This window comes from Gobius niger (genome assembly GCF_951799975.1).
Source record: "Gobius niger genome assembly, chromosome: 11".
In the NCBI taxonomy this organism is placed as follows: Eukaryota; Metazoa; Chordata; class Actinopteri; order Gobiiformes; family Gobiidae; genus Gobius; species Gobius niger.
Genome location: NC_136862.1, coordinates 19746772 through 19767010, shown reverse-complemented (window position 1 = coordinate 19767010; position 20239 = coordinate 19746772). Strand labels below are relative to the sequence as shown.

The window sequence follows — 20239 nt, the reverse complement described above, 5'->3', positions numbered from 1 at the left end:
TCTGTAATTCAAGTCACAAAAAGGTAAAAAATCTAATAGCAAATATACACACACACACACACGCACACATATATATACATATAGCATTCATGCAACAAATTTTAAATTCATCATTCTTACAAAAGTGTACATTTATTGATCGTTTCAGTTAATATAAAAAGAGAAAATCACGTTCATGGCACAATGCAAAATACAAATACTGCAGCTCTATGATTCATCCAAACATTACAAACATTAGTGAAAAAGAGCATACAAAACTAATACTAATAATATATATTTTAGAAATGTTATTCATTTGATTAATGTGAACACAAAACAACTTGAAATTACATAAGTATTTACACATCTCCTTCTGATCATACCTTGGAATGCCTTCAGTTTCATAAAGACTAAAAGTAATTTTACTTGTAATATGAAGTTTCAATTTACAGGTCACCGCCGTGCACACAGCAAAAACATCCCTTATTTACATTAATTATATAAAAGAAACAGAGGCATCATGCAAACGTGCAACATTATATTAAAATTCAAAGTACTTACTGAAGTAAAAATTGTATTAAAACATCTATAGTTTGGTTTGGAGTAGACACTTCCTGAGGTGGAAGATTATTTTGGTCCATTTTGAACATTCAACAAAAGTCCCAATGTTTAGTCCACAAAGTCCCATAGCATAGTCCTCAGCACAGAGAAAACACTTTAGAGATATCTGTTTTTCTTAAAAAAAGAAAAAAAAGAAAAAAAAAAGAGCCTTATTGACTAAGTCATCGATTCATTTACAGCAGGAAAAGACTATAGCATATTATCTAAAATGTTTCAACTCAATGCAAAGGCAACAGCAATAAAAAGGTATATTGTAAATCAGCGTTCCAAAACTTTGTTTCCACGGAGGACCAAATCGGCTCAGTGTTAACACATGGGTTGATGAGCCCAAAATATCAATACAAATGGGGACCTAACAAGTAAAATGTAATAAGTGTTTATGCTCATTTCAAGGGCCACTTACTGAATGACAGCCTGATGGTGATTACAAAATACATAAATACAATCTGAATTGGTGGGGGGGGGACATTCAGGAAATTCTTACCGTAGCAGTATTAACCACTCGACAAAATTATATCTTGAAATAATCTTGCAACCCCCAGGTCAGTGCCATAGGGGTCCTGATTCCCACTTAGGGACCTCATGAGGACCGAATGCAAAAATGATCTGCATTTCAACCGTCCATATGATTGCAGATCCAGTCTACACTGGTGCCACACGTTACCAGGCTGAACTGCGGCGTCACTGGTACAGTTGTCTGCTCTAATTTTATGTGTGTTGTTGTTGTTGTTTAATGATATACGCATTTCTCGGCGTATAGTCATCTTGTACTTCATCACAGTTTCTAAAATCGTCAACTGGACTTTGAGTTGAGAATATTTACCCTCCTCAACAGAGGCTTCTTCAGCTCTTTGTCTAATTGTCTCTTCCATTGTATGTGCCAGGAAGGATCAAGCAACTATTGACAGTATATTCACAGCATACATGAATCATAGTCCATACACTTTACAAATCTGAGCCCCATCTTGCAGGCCAAATCATATCCCTTGAAGGGTCAGGTTTGGCCTGTGAGCTCCATTTTAGGCACCCCTGTTCAATACTAAATTAAGCCAAACAAATGCAGATTATGTAGAATTGCAATCAAGTGCAATCAAGCTACAAGAACCTTTAACTCAAACAAAGGTGTAATCTAACCTAAACAATTCGGAACACTGCATTACACATGTAGGACCTTTATACAGTATTCCGAAGGTTCTTCAATAAAATCTATTTTAAATACTCTGTGCAATAACCCTGTGTACCCACATAGCAGTTGCAATAAGAACGACGTATTTACTAAAAAGCTACTGTATATTGTGAAATTCAAAAGTATAAATACATATATTAACAAATGACCATTAAGTGCATTACAGTTTGTCATAATGCTTGAAATCATATAATGTAATCGTTCTTAGCTTACAGTTTTAACATCGAAAATCTCCTTTTACAGCGGAAGTTGCTCAAAGTGAGGAGGAGCTCTGGCTGTAGTGCCTGAGCAGCAGCTGATCGTACTCCGCGTCAGAAGGGGGCGACATTGAGGTGGGAGAGCTGCTGTTGGAGGAGTCTCTAAATGGGGACGGTGGGGTCAACGCTGCCAGGTCCTCTCTGTCTTTACCCCGCCGCACCCCGGTCGCGCTCAAGTACATCACATCCACGGACCGATTCTCACAGAAACTGGGCACCGCGGTCACCTCGGCGTACGTGGTCACTGTGCTCTTGGGCGCGATGTACTGCTGAGGAGGACACTGACTCGCCTCTCCAGACATAGGCAGAGGACTGTTAGAGTTGGCGGCGCCTCCGCCTGGCAGCATCATGGTGTTGAGCTCACTGATGTTGGCGGTGAAACGATTTACCACGCAGCTGATTTGGTCCATTATGGTTATGCCTTGAACGTGTCCACCTATCATGCCTATGCCGATATCCCCGACTCCAATAGCACTGATATCTGCACAGTCCACTAACGCACTGCTCTGGCTCTCCCCTCGTCTTCTCAATGAATGATCAGGCATATATGCGTTCAAAGCTCCCTCCTCCTCATCTCCTTGGAAGCTTCTGCCTTTAGCGCCATGCTGTGCGACTAAAGGCGACTGGGATGGGGAACAGTGAAAAGACTGAGGCTCCACCTGTTCCTCATAGTCCTGTATCACACCAGATGCAGTTGAGTTGGCTTTAGAAAATGGCTTGATTATGGCCGTCTGGTTAGTTTCCATTGGATCCTTCTTCTTGACGTGGAAAGACATACGTTTCCATAAACTGGGTCTGTAGCTTCGTTCATTCTGACCCCAGGTTACAGATTTTCCATTGGAGCTGCAAAAAAGTACAACATTTTACACAGATCATACTACATTGTGTGTGTGTCACATTTTTGTCTAATCAACCAATTTGCCATAGCATGATGAATGAAGACATTACGCATTGGATTTATTTATCACAGCTTTGGACACTCAAAGACAAGGAACATGGGCTGAGTGAGAGATACATGGCTGCCAATCTGTGCCCAAAGCCTCTCCAATAGCTGACCTAGGAGTTTAGTCTGATAAAAACATATTCCGAAATGCATGTGATTCATGCATTAGTTCAGTCTTTAAGATTTCTGTGACTGTGATCTGAATCTGGATGGCATCCCCTTAGTGGGTCAGGTGTATTAAATATCACATCCCCATTTTGCCCTCCACGTTGATATGAATACAATACTTAAAGGGGCTAGATGAAAGTTGGCCATTTTATTTGCACTACTGCCACCTCAGGTCATACATTTGACTGCACCTTCTATATTAAGCTCGTGCATGAAGGCACGCCAGACCTGAAGCAACAACTTTGTGGTGAATAGGTCTGAGCTCATTCCACACATTAGGACATGGCTGAAACATGTAGGGGGAGGAAAATACAGAATTTTAAATTTTTTAAACTCTGTAAAGTCCCTTTAACATGCCAATCAACTAAATAAGTACTCATCAAAAAGTGAAATTGCAATGTGTTGAAGGGGACACATCATAACTTTTCAGTCCTATTAACCTCCATAATCACATCAAAGACATACTGTACCTGGAGTTTTATTTTTCTTATGATTAAGTGTTCTGAATTGTATTTCCTAGATTATGAAGCCAGAAGTGTTCTCTGTATTTTGTAAGTCTATAAACCATCACTGGACCTGTTCTAAGCAGTTTGTGTGTTCATCGGGATGCCATTACATTTGTTAGCATGCCGCTTAAAATTGGAAGCTTGTATTTACTTTTTTTTAGTTTTTCCACTGCTGCCTACAGATGGGGCTCCAGGCAAATTCTAAATTCATATAAACAAATCTTCACAAGTGTTTTTATCCTTACATAGACGTTATTTTAAATGATCATATAAAATATCAATGCTGAGGTACGAGATATAATGTTTTTAAGCCAGAATGATGCACGTTATATTCACTCAAATGTACTTCCTGATCTTGATGAGTCTACCATCCCCCAGTTTGTCTTTCTGAAGGATTTTATAACCACCTCCATGTCTTTTATCTTCCCTGGAAAGAGGAATCCTTAAAGGAGGCTTTCCTCTGGGAGCGTTTAACCCAAATGAGCACACTCCTCGGCTCACAGGCCTTTAATCTTGGCTCCATCATCTGCCTGTTGCTGTGGATTAAGATAGAAATGAATGTGGCGGGAGAAAGGAGCTAATAATGGGAATTTCTTTGCTTTTTGTATTGATCATTATTCTATACTGTTGTTTAAACATTATGACCAGCTGCCAACGGTTGATCATTAGAATTAGAATCATATTAATTTCACATTTCATGGAGACTTTTTCTGACGCTTTATCTAAGATTGGACAGGCATAACTCTCCACAACATGCATCACGTATCCCCACTTTACTGCTGTTTCTTCCTTGAAGCACTTTTGAGATTAGAGAGATTAGCTCCCTTTTTTAGACATATTACCATTTTCTGCTTCTTAGACATCAACACAATTATATCACACACATCCATGAACCATAAGGAAAACACAGTGTTGTGTGTCAGTGATTACTCTATAGTGATAAAGTGTATAGTTGATTTGAAATTCCTGTTTTTTTTACCTGACATTTTCCTGCCCAGGTGAACGCCGCCGGAACAAGTTGGCCATGCTGCTGGACTTGCCAACTTTAACAGATTTTTTGGCATCCCCAACATGCATCCGCACCACTGTGGATGTTGTGAACGCACTGCGCACATTTTTCTCAGGTTTGGCCAGCATGATGTACACCTGGTAGGAACAACCACAGTATGAACTATCATTGCATTTAAACTAAGGAATACAGCAAACATGACCAACCTTGGGTACGAACATGCAGCAGAGTGCTACAGTGGCGCTGAGGCTGACACTGAAGCACATGGTGATGATCTTGTAATTGGAGCCAAAGTAAATGGGAACAAAAGCCAGCCAGATGATACAGGTGGTGTACATGGTGAAGGCAATGTACTTGGCCTCGTTGAAGTTTGCAGGAACATTTCGGGTCTGTTGGGTTAAAAAAAAAAGTCAGTCATAACAAGCACAGAAAAATCTACTTTTTCTTGTTAAAGTGGATATTATTTGCATTGACCTATATTACCTATATCAATGAAACTGACTAAACTAATATAAAAAAAAGTGTTTCTCAGTTATTTAATTTCATACAGAAAAAGTTTATATAGTAAATACAGAAAAAAAACTAAACATATTCATGACGTTTGTGGTCTGACATTTTAAATTTAGGCAACATATTATGGTAATTGAAATGACAATTGGAAGTGTGTGTTTTTCTCTGCTGAGTAAAAGCGTTTTTATAAAGCATTTACCTTGAAGGCATAGAAAGTGCAGCTGAGGATCAGAAGGCCGTTGTAGCCCAGCGGCGCCACCACTCCCAGAGTGGTGAGGTTACAGATGAGGTGCACCTCCCGGATGCTTGGGTAGTCATAGATCACCTGAGGAAAAAAATCACTGTTGACTCCTCAGTGTCTAAACATATGTGATTAATAAGACACCAGACCTGTGGTGGCTCGATGATGAGGAGGGCCACGATGATGCTCAGCTGGAGGAGGATGAGGATGAAGGCGATGATGAGCTGAGCGCAGGCCGACATGAAGCGCGGTTTCTTGGTGCATATTTTTTTCTTGCTGCCGGCCAGGATCCGCGCAATACGGTTGGTCTGTGTCGAAAAATAGATTCTTTATTTAATATCTACTGAGGATATGCATGTCATTTTTTTAGTTGACAGATCATAAGGAAAAATCTCAGCCCACATTACTAAGCACAACCTTTCATAGGGCCTCAGACCTGCCACCCACAGAGGAGATTATTCTTAGTATGATTCCTTAGTTACGCTGCTACATCCATATAAACCATATTGTTACACTTTAGAGATTTCTTTATGACAATATAAATGAATCTCCCTAATATTAGTGCTTGTAATGTGATGTGAGTTTCTATCATTCAGAATGCTGTGTGTTCACTTTCCTATCACTGACAACTACAACTTCTACCATGGATCTCTTTAAAGTCACGCTGTGGAAAAATTTCACCCATTAAATAGAATAAAATACAAGCCTTCATCTCATTAGTTTTTTTTTCCTATTGGAGAAGTACTAAAGACATACAGTATCTTTAAGTGGGTGGGGGGCGGGACATCACCAGCTTGTCTCTATGGCGATGTTACTGCCTTGATTTGATAACAGATGTCCAAACATTAAGTTTAAAAGTCGAAAACTCCCAAGCAGTTTATTTGGATTAACCATTGCAAAAAATAAGTCTATATTGAGCAGAGCAGAAGACGAATGGTAATGTAAAAAGGTGTTATCCTAAACATAGTGGAACCACAACACAAGAGCTGTAGATTTATTGATGACACTCTGTAAGTTACTGTAACCTTCAACATTTTGTCACTTTTAACGCTTCAACTTAAAGGACAAAATGTTCCAATCCCCTAAAAAGTTTCCCAGTATAGACATGATCCAATACAGAGTTTGTTGAACATTGCACCAGTTCTCACTGACGGACATACCTTGGTAACGAGAGCAGAGTAGCTCATGGCAGGAGACAGCCCGATGCCGAGCCGTTGGAGGTAGCAGTAAATGATGTGGGGCTTAGCGATGAGGCTAAAGGTGCACAGGTATCCCAGGCATATCCCAGCCAGTATAATGTAGCACAACTCCCGACTGGATGACTTCACTACAGGTGTGTCCCAAAATCTAGCAAAACACAAGAGATAGTGAACCTTCTTTTACTTTACAAAATACTGATGGAATCGTTTTTACTTTATGAACACAGATGTGACAAAAAGCGTGGCCAGGAGTCCCAAACAGGCGAACACCACAGCGGCAATGGGCTCCGGATCTCCCCAATGAAGATAATGCACTGGGATAGGCTCACAACCTGCACAATATAAAACAATGACAGATTTGGTAAAACTGATCTTTGTGTTACAAGGTGTAATTGGAAAATTGTTCATTATATCATTGGTTAAACTCAAAGTTATGTGGAATTACATCTTCTTCTGTTCTTATGTGTTCTTATAAAATATATTTTTTGTAACTCTAAAGACAATTTATTGTAGTTTGTAGTTTGTAGTTTACGGCAGTTTTTGTTTCATGAGTATCAGCCCGATATTAAAACGGCTCTATATTCTTCAAACACTGTATAAAAGTTGTTTTCTGCGCAATTATGATTTAGCACTTTGTACTTCAGAAATGCAAAAATTACCAAAGGCACTTTCCAACTGTTTTTCTTCCAAGTTGAAGTGCTTTTATCATGAGCCAAATCTTTAATCTGGCAATTTTTCAACTGTCTGGCAATTGTCAGCGTGTGTGCTTGTTTACGTAATGTGCAACTGGATCTAAGACGGCATGACCTACATTAAGATCTCGCTTGTCTGTGGTCTGTGTTATCATGTCTGATTTACATATTTGAGCTGTGTTTACCGGTGAGGTCGTGGGTGGGCCAGGACCCAAGGGTACAAGCCCGGCAAGTGTATTCGTCAAACACAAACTCGTTCTCTTTACAGGGCGTGCAGGTCCAGCAGCAGCTCACCTCTCCTTTACGGATCACCTACACACAGACACACATAGGCACACTCAAAGCTCTGAAGGCACTCTGCTGTAGCTAATCTCACACTCTGACTTTAGAGATGGAGCACTGGCAGGGGAATGATGACCCTCTCTGTGGAGGAGGAGCTGAAGGCAGCCTTTAAGTGAATGAAGTTAGCTATAACTGCTGCTGCCTGCCTACTGCCAGTGTAATTCTGCCTGTGTGTAATTGTCTATGGTGTAGTGTTTGTGCCGAATGTTAACATAGATTGTGTGTGAGATCATACTAATGAATTGTTTTATCATTTTATAGGTTAATAATGACTGTTGTTATTGTTGTATACTGTTTACTAATCTACATCTTGCCCAGGGACTACAGTTGAAAACTAGCTTTAGAGCTAAAACCGGCACATTTACAGTGACGTTAATTAATGTACATCTTCCCTGTTCAAATAAACGAATAAAATAAATACAATTAAAAATGATGCAATTAGACAAACTATGCATGAAAGGACACACATAAAAATGTCTAAAAATGAATTAAAATAAGTAATGTCCATAATTTGAAATCACACTCAAGTAGGTACTACTAAATGTATGGTAAGCAAATTTAAGGTAGTAGAAGCATTTACCCATACACTCCATCATAAGCTTCAGTAAAGTGGTTAATTTAAGTAAGTAAGTGCTTTATTTGTCATTGTACAAGGGCACAATGAAATAGTCTTCAGGTATTAGTCTGAGCTGCGCTGCCACTGTGGGTCAACCTGACCAGGATGTTTTTGAAGGTAGAGGAAACCTGGCTGGCTGCCTTCAGACTCCTCTGAAACGGTGCAGCGCCTCCTGGGTTTGTCCCTGTTTCAGAGCATGGTGTCCTGCACTGGTCAGCTCCACCTCCTCCTTCCTCTTCCTCCTGCACAGCTCCCTCTGCTCCACAAAAGTCTTTCACCATCTTCTGGGATGATCTTAGCAGGTAATCTGTTTTATTCTCCAGTAAACGTCCATTAGCCAGAACAATAGAAGGCATGTGTGGCTTAGCTGTGAGTCTCGCCCGGATACCTCCTTGTCTGAACCTATTTTGTTTCCTGTAGCTCCTCTTGTGACGTCTAAACTATGCTGCAGGTGTGGGGGGTTCTTTGTGCCTCTCAGTGTTTCAGAGGAAGAAATTTGTAGGTCTCAAATGGGTTTAGCTAATAAGCCAGCTGTTTACTTTTAAAAAGCTGTTTTCTTCAGGACCATTATGGACTCTCTGCAGTAAAAAAAATCCACCGATCCCCACAAACGCGGCAATGACATACACAAGTATCCAGTAAAACAATGTGGAACACAGAAATCACAAATGCAGTTCGCATAAGGCAAAACATGCAGCTATACCGAGAGAGAGGGAGGTTGCTGCCTGTTTACACGTCGCCATGATGAGAGGCTGTATATTTAACTGGTTATTGTTGGATCTGGAGCTCCCAGTTACTGTATGTTAAAGCAGATACAGCAGTGGAGACATGCTAACTCCAGAAGAAAGACATATTTTAATCTATTTACGGGGTAAGATGTTACATAGTGTGGCTTTAATCTTGTAGCTCTATTCGAAAGTGAAGTGCAGTACCAGAAGAAAAGTAAAATATTAATTGAGCTACAAGAATTATATGCTATTACTAAATTATATACATTCCATAAAATGTAAATACCGTTCAATCTAACACCTGAAATAACTTATCTTTTACACCATCTTTTTACTTTCTGATTTGTATAAAAATCTCTGAAGTTTCAATGTTTGGTATGAAAGGGAAATAATAATTCATGGTCCAAATGTCGCCTTTGACCGATTTGGATGTGGGCAGTGAAAGATTCAAGGACTTCCGCTTCACATAAGAGGAATTAAAAAAAATAATCTGAACATACTTCACAATAGTGAAAGAAAGAGGTCGATTGCATGCACTGTATCGTTAAGAAAGACACATTATTTTTTATCTCACTTACTTTGATCTGTCCTTTTAAACAGGGCTCAGAGCAAAGAGACCGAATAATTTCACTGTTGTTGCTCCAAATTTCCTCATCATTCATCTGGAGTCCGCCCTGGTCCCAGCTGCCCACATGGATGTACGCATACTCATCCTGTCCAACCAGCTTGAAGTTCATGATTTCATATCTGCAGACATGATCCACATTATAAAACATCAAAGATTAGTTGTTTTTTTTGGTGTTTTCTCTTAAATTTTATCATGAGTTTAAGAAAATATACATGTAACGTCTGTGCTTACCTGCCAGGTGAGTCACCGTTCTGGTCGAAGTGAATGGTCTCTCCAGAAACTCCAGTGAAGTTGGTTTTCATGAGGAAATCCAACAGTTTCCCACCATCGATAGGTCGCATGCTTTCACACAAACCCTAGTGACATAGACAAAACACAGTATCCACCAAACTTAACATATTACAAGTAGAATTCTAGCAACAAAGACTTATATATAGAAGAAGAACTATTTTCAACCGTGTCTTTATGCTTTGTTCAGATCAATCGGAATGTCATTTTTTACATTTTCCCCTGCTATGTGTCAAGCTAAGTAGCAATTCATACCGTCCATTCATCCTTCGCACTCCAAAGATAACGTACCTTGAAGCCTGGGCAGAGGGACTGCTGCATGGTATGTAGACCGTATGCCATTGAATAGATGGCATTAATGACAAACCCCATCTTGCTGTCTTGGGCGTAGTGTTGGCGCAAAGATTCTCTCCCTGCCAGAAGAATTACACATTAAAACACATGCATGCATACTGATGAAGTCTTACGTCTAACAATAAATATGTCAGGTTTTGCAGTTTGTTTTGACATTTATCATTAAAGAGACTAGATGCAAGTTGGTCATTTTATGCTCACTACTGCCACTTCAGGTCTTATGTGTAACTGCAGTTTCTATATTTAGCTCGTGCATGATGGCACTTTGGACTAGAAATTACTTTTTGAGTGACAGTGCAGGATTTTAGTGGCAGTTGTGGTGAATAGGTCTGGGTTCATTCTACACATTAGGACATGGCTGGAACATGTAAGGGAAAGAAAACCCTTAGTTTTAAATTTGTTTTAAGCCCGAATAGTCCCTTTAAAGCCACATTGCACAATTTAATAGAATAAGATACAAGCATTCATTTAATTTCTTTCTTATCCAAATGCTTTATTTTAATAACCCACTGAAAACTAGTTGAGTATTAGGAATACTTTTGTATCGCCAATAAATACGTTGGTCTTATGACAAAGCAGCAGTATACAGTATTTGAAACCATATTTAAAAGAAACATACTGTATACGGCATTGCATTAAATATGGCATGACTCTGGAGCCCTAGTCTTAATAGATGAAACAGAATAATTGGTGCACTGACATGTGCAGGTGCGGTTGTACACGGTGTTCTCCTGGGGGTGTCCTCTGAGCCTGCACTGGAAACGGTGCTGCCAGAACTCCGGGAACCAGGGATTTCTATAATTGTTGTCGGGCTTCAGGTTCAGGTAATAATCATCAAACCAGGTCACATGAGCCGACTTCAGCTTTATTGTGATGCCTCCTGCTGCCTCTCTCTCGTAACCATCCGTCACGTCGTACCGGTCTGCCCAGCCATCGCTGCAATGGACAAAAAAAAGACACAGCACACTGATACTTAAACAGACGTGTCAGTATTATCAAACATGTCTCTAACTATCAGCTGCTCGACGATGACATCTGTGCACTAAAGCATTTGGAACAGGACATAGTGTTCAAACTCTAAATCTACAGTTAAAGTAAAGCAGCAACATCCTCCTCTGAGACCTGCAGGCGATGTCCAGCTCCCAGTCAAATCAAGACAGTGGCTTGCCATCTCCATTTGACCCCTGCTAAATCGCTCACGTCACTAAACTGTCAATTTTCTGCTTCTCGCACATCCACTTCGACGACAAGATGTTCACAGATCCCACCCACGAGCAGGTGCCATAATCTGTCTTTCACTTCACCTGTCAGTGGCGATGATTGGTGCATCTTACGACGTCTCCAAATGAGCACGTGAACCAATTTGCCCAGACAGAAGCTGAACCTCCGCAAAACACGGATTGGGTAAAACTTGTCAAAATCTACGCCTTTCTAATTTCTCAAAAAAAAAAGGAGCAAGAAATAATATTGTTAAACTCCGCAAACTGAACTGGCGTTACACAACAGCTGAGTGGGTGTTGGATGTGATTCTTGTTTCTCGCAGTGAGGCAGGAGATCATTTCATAACACATCCTTGAAGCAGCAGCCGGCGCAGAAATAACACTGGTATAAAAGGTATTGATGGCTCTGAAAGGCTTTGACTCTGATGGTTTGAATCACTGTTGAAAGAGAGCAGTGTTTCCCACGCAGCGACCGACGAAGCAGGGAGCAGCGCGCAGCATGGCTCTCCCACCTACAGCTGAAGACAGGCTCCAGCGCGCACACTTCAGCACTGCCATAGCCACTTTTCAATACGGACTCATTGTATTTATGCCGAGGGTTGCTGGCTAAGTTCAGCAACTCTTTTGGAGCGGGAAGTTTCAAGGGTGTGTGAGTGTGGGTAATGAAATATCTCAATTTAAATGCTTTGTCTAAAAATATGTCCACAGGAGCAATTGAGAACTAATAGTAAAAAGCATCCTACTCCTTTTCATTTAATTATTATTTTTAGATTTTCACCATATTACCGGTTATTGCAAGCATGCTCATCATATGTGTGTTCTGTATGGACTGGTTTATGTTTGGTTTTTCAAGGATTCACCTATCTTTTTTTGTCTAGATGTCTAATGGGTAGCACTTTATCATGGTCATAGGAAATAGCTTGGTACAGGGCTGGGCAATTAATCGAAATTTCATCGAAATTGCAATCTCTACTTTGGACAATCTCAATAATCGTCATGGGATTTCATAATCGACAGGTTTACAGCCATTTCTTTGGCGCAAACAGCACCTGGTTTGGGAGACTGGACGAGACAATGAAAGACTTTTGTGCATTAAATGATCATTGAATAAAAGATGTATCTAATTTTATGAATCAGCAAGATGCATTTAATTTCTTATGAAAAAATCAAATCAAATAAAAAATCGAGAACTATCAATATCAAGCTAGGCCCAGCCCTAGCTTGGTACATGGAGCAATATGTGGAACACTCTGATTCCTAATAACCCTTATTTTATACTATGAACCCTGAATGAATAGGCCACTTTTTTCACATACTGAGATATGTTCTTACCTTAGCTTAGACGAGTTGATGCGTAACTGTCTGGTCTTTGTGCATGCGCTCAGTCATACAAATGTTGTTAGCATTTAGCCTCTACTAGCAAAGGTATAGCGCCAAACTGGGGTGAAGTTAGAAGCTACCAAGCTCTTCCATGTTTTCCATATTTAAATACAGCTACATGAAATGTTACATACCAAAGTTTACCCAAAATTAAACATGACGATATTCTAAGTGGATAAAAAGGGGCGCACTTTGACTTTACTGCGCGGATGTTGGAATAGAATAGAATTGGGCCTAAACACAATAGTTGTATTGTATTCCAGCACTTTAAGGCTTTGAAAAAAACAATGCAACAACATATAAATACAGAATAATAAAGAGCCTTATAATAAACTAGGACTACTCAGAACTAAACCAGGATTAAGCCCGGGCAAAACATGACATATCAGGGCTACGGCAGTACTAAATCCCATAAACCAGACCAAAGGCCTAATGCAGAATAAGAGAGTTATATCTGAGACCAGTTCATCTCAAACAACATGACAAACTCCCGCTCAGCCACTGCTCCTCTCAGTTTAGGGGACATAAGCTGACCAAACACATGAGCCGCTGTTCTGTGGCTCAGAATATACAGCCTCTCTCTTTTACCTGTTAACTTCGCGAAGAGCGTCTCTGTGCATGTACATTTCCCACAAAGACGTATCGAATGAAGTCAGGGGAGAAAGGAAGAAAAATGCACCTGTCAGATTCATGATTCAGATTATTTAGTTAAGTTAGAGCGAGGTTTAGCGTGTTGACCGGTTGAACACGAGTGCTGCCAGTGCAGTTTTCCAAAACTCACGCACCATCAGCTTTATCGTCCGCTTTACAAACATCCACAACTGAATTGGTGTTCCTTACCTGAAAGTAGCTGATCAAGCCCTTTACACCGATGAAGACGACAGGCAAACATGTTGGCGAAGAGTCCTGCTTCTGCATGAGATAATCTGAACAAAACTCCAAAAACCTGATGTACACTGTCTTTGTGCTTCGGTTTAGAAAATCTGTCAGTCCATCCAACGATAAGCCTCCTGTTTTCTCAGTTTACGCTGTTTACAGAGCCATGTTTTCGTGTGCGTGAGACGATGCTAGCAAGGCCATAGGCACACTGCTACGCAAAGAAGTGTGATTCTGCAAGATGAAACCGACCCGGATAATGCCAAAAAATATATATATTTATGGAAAATGAGGCGCGGGCCAGATTTAATTGGTTGGCGGGCCGGAACTGGCCCACAGGGCCACCTATTGAGTAGGCCCGGTGTAAAGGCTCATGTAACTGTAATACTACAGTACTTAAAAAGAGAAAAAAGGGAAACGTGGTCGCTTCTAACTTAGCCCCAGTTTGGAGCTTTAGCTATGCTAGGAGAGGATAAATGCTAACAACATTTGCGTGACTGAGCGCATGCACAAAGACCGGACAGGTACGCATCAACTCGTCTAAGCAAAGGTAAGAACATATCTCAGTATGTAAACATGGTGGCCTGTTCCGTAAATAACCAGGTGACAATATTTCGTTTTTCTCAGTGATAATATGGAAACAGGGCCGCAAAATGCATTACCTCAGTTACTATTTCCATTCCATGTTATTACTGTGCTGTAAAGTAAAGCGGAAACCATCTAATGTCTGTAATGTGTACATTTAGGTTTTCCAGGTTACTTTACATGCATGTTTTTGACAGCAGGAGTAGCCGAAGCTGAATCCACTGTTAACCAGAGAATGGCACCACTGTGCAACATTATAACGTGAATGAATAACAATGAGTGAATCTGTGAAATGCACTTCACACGATTAAAACGGTTCATCATCAAAACTGGGAGACTTCTGCAAATCTAAGATGAACCAAATGCATACATGCAGCTTGTTTTTGTAAAGTAACATCCTCTGTGTAGAAGAAAGGATCGTTGAATGACTTTACACAAACACAATGCTGCTGTCAGTGGATTAAAATACCCAGTTAATGACTCTCTCTCAGCGGATTGCAAGGCAGCGTGGCAGTATGTAGTTCAAGGTTACTTTATGTTACTGTCAGGTTTGAGCGACAGCCTACATATGTAGCTCTTAATGAGGAAAGGCATTTATAGAACATGAGGATGAGAGCGAGCTGAGCAAAACCTTAAAATAAAACCCGATATTCCTGGAAAGCTGAATCCTCCTGCCAAGTGATGCCCAGTTTATTTGCTTACTTTAATTGCTTAGTTACCTCTTGTGAGATCCAATACTTTACCAGAGTGTGAGATGAAGATGGTAATGAAGGAAATGGTGAACGGACAAAGATGGTCTCACCAACAACATCTCAAAAAAGCCTAGATGAACAAAAATGCACAGCACACATTTCAGTACATTATCACAGTTAAAGATCTATTGGTTTCCTGGAGTTTTGAGTTCTACAACATAAATGAATGAGTGAGCAATCCAAGGGAAAATTTTAGCCATCATCTCGTATGGTCGACAATACACTTTTTCTTATCTATTCTAAACCATTTCCTGCTTTGAAAAGTGTAGGTCTATAACATAGAGGAGACAAAAAGTACATAACTGAACATATAAATACACTTACCTTCCAACTAGTATAAACTCTCCCACCAGCTGCTGCCGTCTCATGGCCATCAGGATCCCGCGCACCGTCATGCCCTCACAGAAACACGCCACCACCCGGGCTTTGGGCAGGTGACCGCGCAGTTTCTGCAAAAGTTTGTCAAAATTCTGCTCGCCGGCGTTACTGTAAATCTTATCTGAGTGAGCGATGCAGAGCCCCTCTTTGGCTGCCATGTCCTTAAACGCCTCCATGCCGCTCTCTCCATAGTTACCTGAGAATAATGGCACAGAGAAATATCAGCGATTATGTACATCAGAGCCCCAGCTTGAAAGCCTGGGAAAATTACTTGTCTGTTTTATAGTCATGGAAAACGCATGAAACGCATAGAAACAAATGTCAAATGACCTGAAAAAAGAGTCCTCCAAAATATTTCTCCTGACTTTGCTTTGGTGTTATAAATGTGGGCGATACTGGGCGGCACGGTAGCGCAGCGGTTAGTGCTCTCGCTTCACAGCTAGAAGGTCCAGGGTTCCATTCCCACCTGGACGGGGCCTTTCTGTGTGGAGTTTGCATGTTCTCCCCGTGTCTGCGTAGGTTTCCTTCGGGTACTCCGGTTTCCCCTACCACTAAAAACATGTACAATAGGCCAGGATGAATGATGTGTGTTTGAGTGAATGTATGGTGGCGGTCAGAGGGACTGTTGGCGCAGACGTGTGCAGTCGCGACAGCGCTTCTGTCAGTCTCCCCCAGGGGAAACTGAAGCTACAAACGTAGTTTACTACCACCGAGTATGGAGTGAATGTACAATTGTCTCATGTAAAGCGCTTTGTGACTATGTCTGTGAAAGGCGCCATATAAATAAAGATCTTCTTCTTCTTCTTTCATCTTTAGGTCAAGCGGAAAACATTAAATATGGGAGATTTACTTGTGTAAAAGTGACGAAGTGACAAAGTCAAAGGTCCCCTAATGGCAGCAAAACACTTCATGCAGCCCATACAAAACAATTTGTATAAAACTACTGTAAAATGCTCCAGAACAGTGTAAAGATGATCTGTTAAATGTCTGTCACATTTACTATAGCACTCAAAGCACTTTACATCAAGGAACCAGTCATCCATTTACACTCCAATGTACGCAGACACTGGATGCAAGGAGGGTGAAGTGTCTTGCCCAGGACAACAGTGTGCACCTGCGGGATTTGTACCTCCGACCCTCTGGTGTCAAGACGACCCGCTCTACTCTCTGTGCCACTGTCTGTTCTTTCAAACTTTTCCAGAGAGAGGACCTTCAAACTCCTTTTTGATCATATTTCCGAAAAGACATGGCCACACAAATGTCTGAATCTCTTCATACCCCTAGTTTGATCCGTAGACTACATTGTTAGATAATGTAGTGAATACTGGGGGGGAATGGGGGGCATATGTAGACAATGTGACATAGACACTTGATGCAATGCAGGTGAAGTTTCTTGCCCAAGGACACAATGCCTGCCATCTGGCATTTTGTATGACAGATTACTGATGATGGATGAATGATTTTGCTGACATGGTGTAAATGAAATGACATGACAGTATAGGTAGATATGACTTTTTGCTCACCCTCTGTGTGGATGGCTGACACATAGCTCCAGTTGTATTTCTTCACTATGTCCACCATGGCTTTGGCCTGTTGCATGTCTGAGGGGACCACCCTCATGAAATATTTAAACAAACTCTGTAGGGAAATGCAGTTTATTTAGAGTTAGAAGGAAAATACTATTCCTGTATTTGAAATGTGTCTGCATCTTGAAAGCTGACCTCAACTGCCCTGCATTTGACTATAATTAACTTTTTCAACGCCTTTTCAGTACCTCTGAGGCACCCTGTCAGCAGCAGTGGGTGACCACAGAGCTCATCCCAGATGTTGATCATTATTTTGAATATTATATAATGAGTATTATTAGTTAATTTTGTAATTTGTAGATAAGCATGTCAAAGAAATCAACATGGGATTGTATTGCTGTGAGGGGAGAGCTCTGACCACTTTGCGTTTGTGGTGCCATACATTGCCCGTTCGTAAAGTTTGTCACCTTGTCGCTCAGGTCCATGCTGGTGGCGGAGTAGGCGATTTGGGGGATATTGAAGAGCTGCAGCAGGTTCTGGACTTGGATGGCCACAGAGCTGGAGCCGGGGCCGATCAGTCCCACAATGGGCTTCTTCCCCTGCAGGAGTAGGCTCCCAGCCTCCGCAGTGCATCTCCCCGCGTTGTCCTCCTCCTCGTTGGAGACGAGAGTGTCCCGAATGAACTCAATACTCTGCTCCAGCGCCACCGCCGAGTGCCAGCACGAATCCCTGGTGTCGAAGGATTGTTATTTTGGCAGAACAGTTAAGAATAAGAGTTGAAAAAAGAAAATAAAAGGAGCCAAACCTGATCTCACAGCCAAGAGAGATGTTGGGGAGGATATAAGGATCTGCGTTAATCCTATCCAAAGTGTGCATCATCGCCTCCACTCTCTGGATCCCATACTGCTCACGGACCGCACCACACTTGCGCTCATGGACCTATGCAAGTGAGGAACATTCAATATAGAAAGCAAGCTATATTATACAAAAACATGATTCCAATTTGATCTACTTTGACCAGATTTAGTTCTGGTTCGTAACTAAACTAAGCTTGGTTTAGGCTGTATTTAAAAGCTTTAGGTATTATTTATAGTCCCTGTAGTGAATTTGGCTCCTTCCATGTGTCCCATCCTTCCCTGCCACTGGGGCAGCCTGTCAGAGGCAGTGGCCAAACTCACATCTCCAGATCAAAGCTGGGTTTGGTCTGGACAACCAGGTGGAGGATTATCTCAAAGGGAGATATGCGTCCATCCTCACCGCCTCATCAGTCCTGCCATCAGGCAGAGTCTCAATCCGTGCCAGGTCCAACTTACGGCTTTTGTTTACATACTTATTTGATTTTGTGCTGAACATAGTGTTTTTATACACTAAGGGTTGACTCATATGTGCTTCACTTGGGGTAGAATTTATTAAGCTATAAACTGAACTGATTTGTGGATGTGAATTGCTGTTTTAATTAAAAGTAGAAGGACATTGAGAGTGATTCAGCTTTCACTGGGCACACTGTTAGAATAACTCAATAAGCATAATTAGTGACTCAACATTACAGTACAGCCTACATCAACATATTTACTGTACTACACTGTGTACATTGTAAACACCAGTACACCCTCCTCACCCAGACCACCTGACATGATTTTACTGTCATTGATGAAGACTTAAAGATATGTACCTTATCTGCAGGAGGCTGGTGGTGCACGGAGAACAGGGCTCCTATGATGATGTCCCCAGGCATGTGAGCCAGCACTCGCCTCTCGTTGCTCTGAGCCCTGACTCTTGCGGTCTGCCTCGGGCCCCACAGGTCCAGATCGACCCCCAGAAGAAAAGTCACCACCAATATCCACGAGTGCACAACCAGTCTGTACACCGCCACATCCACCCCTGCAGCCATGCCACCTCTGTGCCTTTTAATGATGATGTCCTGAGAGATGATGAGCGGATGATTCAATGGCAGGAGTTTGACTAATCCTACAAGTGACAAAGCAAAGCCATATGAATTCAAAACAAAATGTCAAAGTTTTTAATGTTTATGAAAATGTACCATGCAGAACATATAGACCTAATTTATACCACACTAGCCTGTGTATTGGGGAAGGGTGGTGAGTGGGGGTGGCTATCTATTACGTAATGGGAAACTCTGCAGACTGAGATTTGTATGCTAAATACTGTTATTTGTTCCTAGCTATAAAAGCCTAGAAGACATCTAGAAAGCAATAATACAATAATCATTTAAAACGCTTTGTGCACATTGTAAAAAAAGAGAAGGTTGGTTGAAAAGAAGAAGAAGAAGAAGAAGAAGAGGAGCAATATGTTTCAGAGTTGCAGATTTGACCAAAAGAGTAAAGAATAGTCAACAGTTTGTCCACTTTGAGCATACAGGTTGTTTGCCTATTCACAAGTCAACACATTTATAATATGAGTGCACATTTATGTACGCAGTTATATGGAAGTTACAACATTAATGTGACATTTTTATATCACTGTGCAATAAGTAGCCCATAATCCTACCCGGAATAATAATACAAAACCTCTACCTACCCAGCTGTCTTCTTCATCCTCTGTTGTTTCTCTTGATTTAGTCCATATCGAGATGAGAACAAGCGAAAAGCGCAGAGTGGTTTGCTCACGCTCGTCTGACGCCTGGCTACAGCAAACTGCAAATAGCTGCAGATACAGTCACTGTGTTTCAGAAGAACATGTTTGACTTTCTGACGCACGCCGAGCCCCACTCCTCCTCATCCTCCTACTCCAAAACAGCGCACGGCAGCGAGATTTTTAGCGCTGAAACCGAGCTGGAGACGGAGGGGGGAGCGAACAGGTGCCGCGGTAAACACAAGATCCAAGTGAGTGTTCAGAGATGAGGGAGGATTAGTAACAGGAATGAACTTTAAAGGTAAAACAGAAACAGAGTAAAAAAGCGCAAAAGACGCGCGTGTAAGTCATGGGGGAAGCACGTGTTACTTTGTTTGTGACATGACCTCTTTGTCCGGTCAAGAGGAGCTCCTTAACAGCGTCACTGAAAATAACCACTCTTCCTCAGTCAATGGAAAACAACGATTTTTTTTTAAGGATCTGCCACAAAATGAGCTGCTGCTGGATCATGATTATAACTGATTTGCTAAACATTTTTGAAATGATGGCTGTTGTTTTTGTTGACAAACTGTGATATAATAGGCAAGTTCTGAAGCTGCTCTGTTTATTGACAAACTGTAGGCCTAACTTGATTGTCATTGACGGCTATTAGGCGCCCTCTTG

At 41.2% G+C, this 20239-nt stretch overlaps 1 protein-coding gene across 1 annotated transcript; it reads right to left on the bottom strand.

Annotated features, from left to right (window-relative positions):
- Positions 1-132: 132 nt before the first annotated feature.
- On the bottom strand, positions 133-19785 carry grm5a (glutamate receptor, metabotropic 5a). Its single transcript, XM_079566935.1, has 18 exons — positions 19523-19785; positions 18657-18952; positions 17790-17923; positions 17452-17713; positions 16982-17096; positions 15405-15654; positions 10968-11203; positions 10205-10326; positions 9857-9981; positions 9576-9744; positions 7497-7623; positions 6834-6951; positions 6581-6767; positions 5570-5728; positions 5379-5504; positions 4876-5058; positions 4640-4806; positions 133-2886 (listed from the first exon to the last, which is right to left on the bottom strand). The coding sequence occupies exons 2-18, from the start codon at positions 18873-18875 to the stop codon at positions 2040-2042; spliced, it is 3546 nt and encodes a 1181-aa protein (XP_079423061.1). The 5' UTR covers positions 18876-18952; positions 19523-19785; the 3' UTR covers positions 133-2039.
- Between the last annotated feature and the right edge of the window lie 454 nt (positions 19786-20239).

What these genes read in the sequence shown, in the direction of transcription:
- grm5a (XM_079566935.1), bottom strand. Translation starts at nt 18,875, where the DNA reads ATGGCTGCAGGGGTGGATGTGGCGGTGTACAGACTGGTTGTGCACTCG. An exon ending in GAGTTTATACTAGTTGGAAG is followed by an intron (nt 11,204 to 15,404) that starts GTAAGTGTATTT and finishes TGTCCATTGCAG; the next exon opens with CGATGGCTGGGCAGACCGGT. An exon ending in GCACTTTCTATGCCTTCAAG is followed by an intron (nt 5,059 to 5,378) that starts GTAAATGCTTTA and finishes TTAACCCAACAG; the next exon opens with ACCCGAAATGTTCCTGCAAA.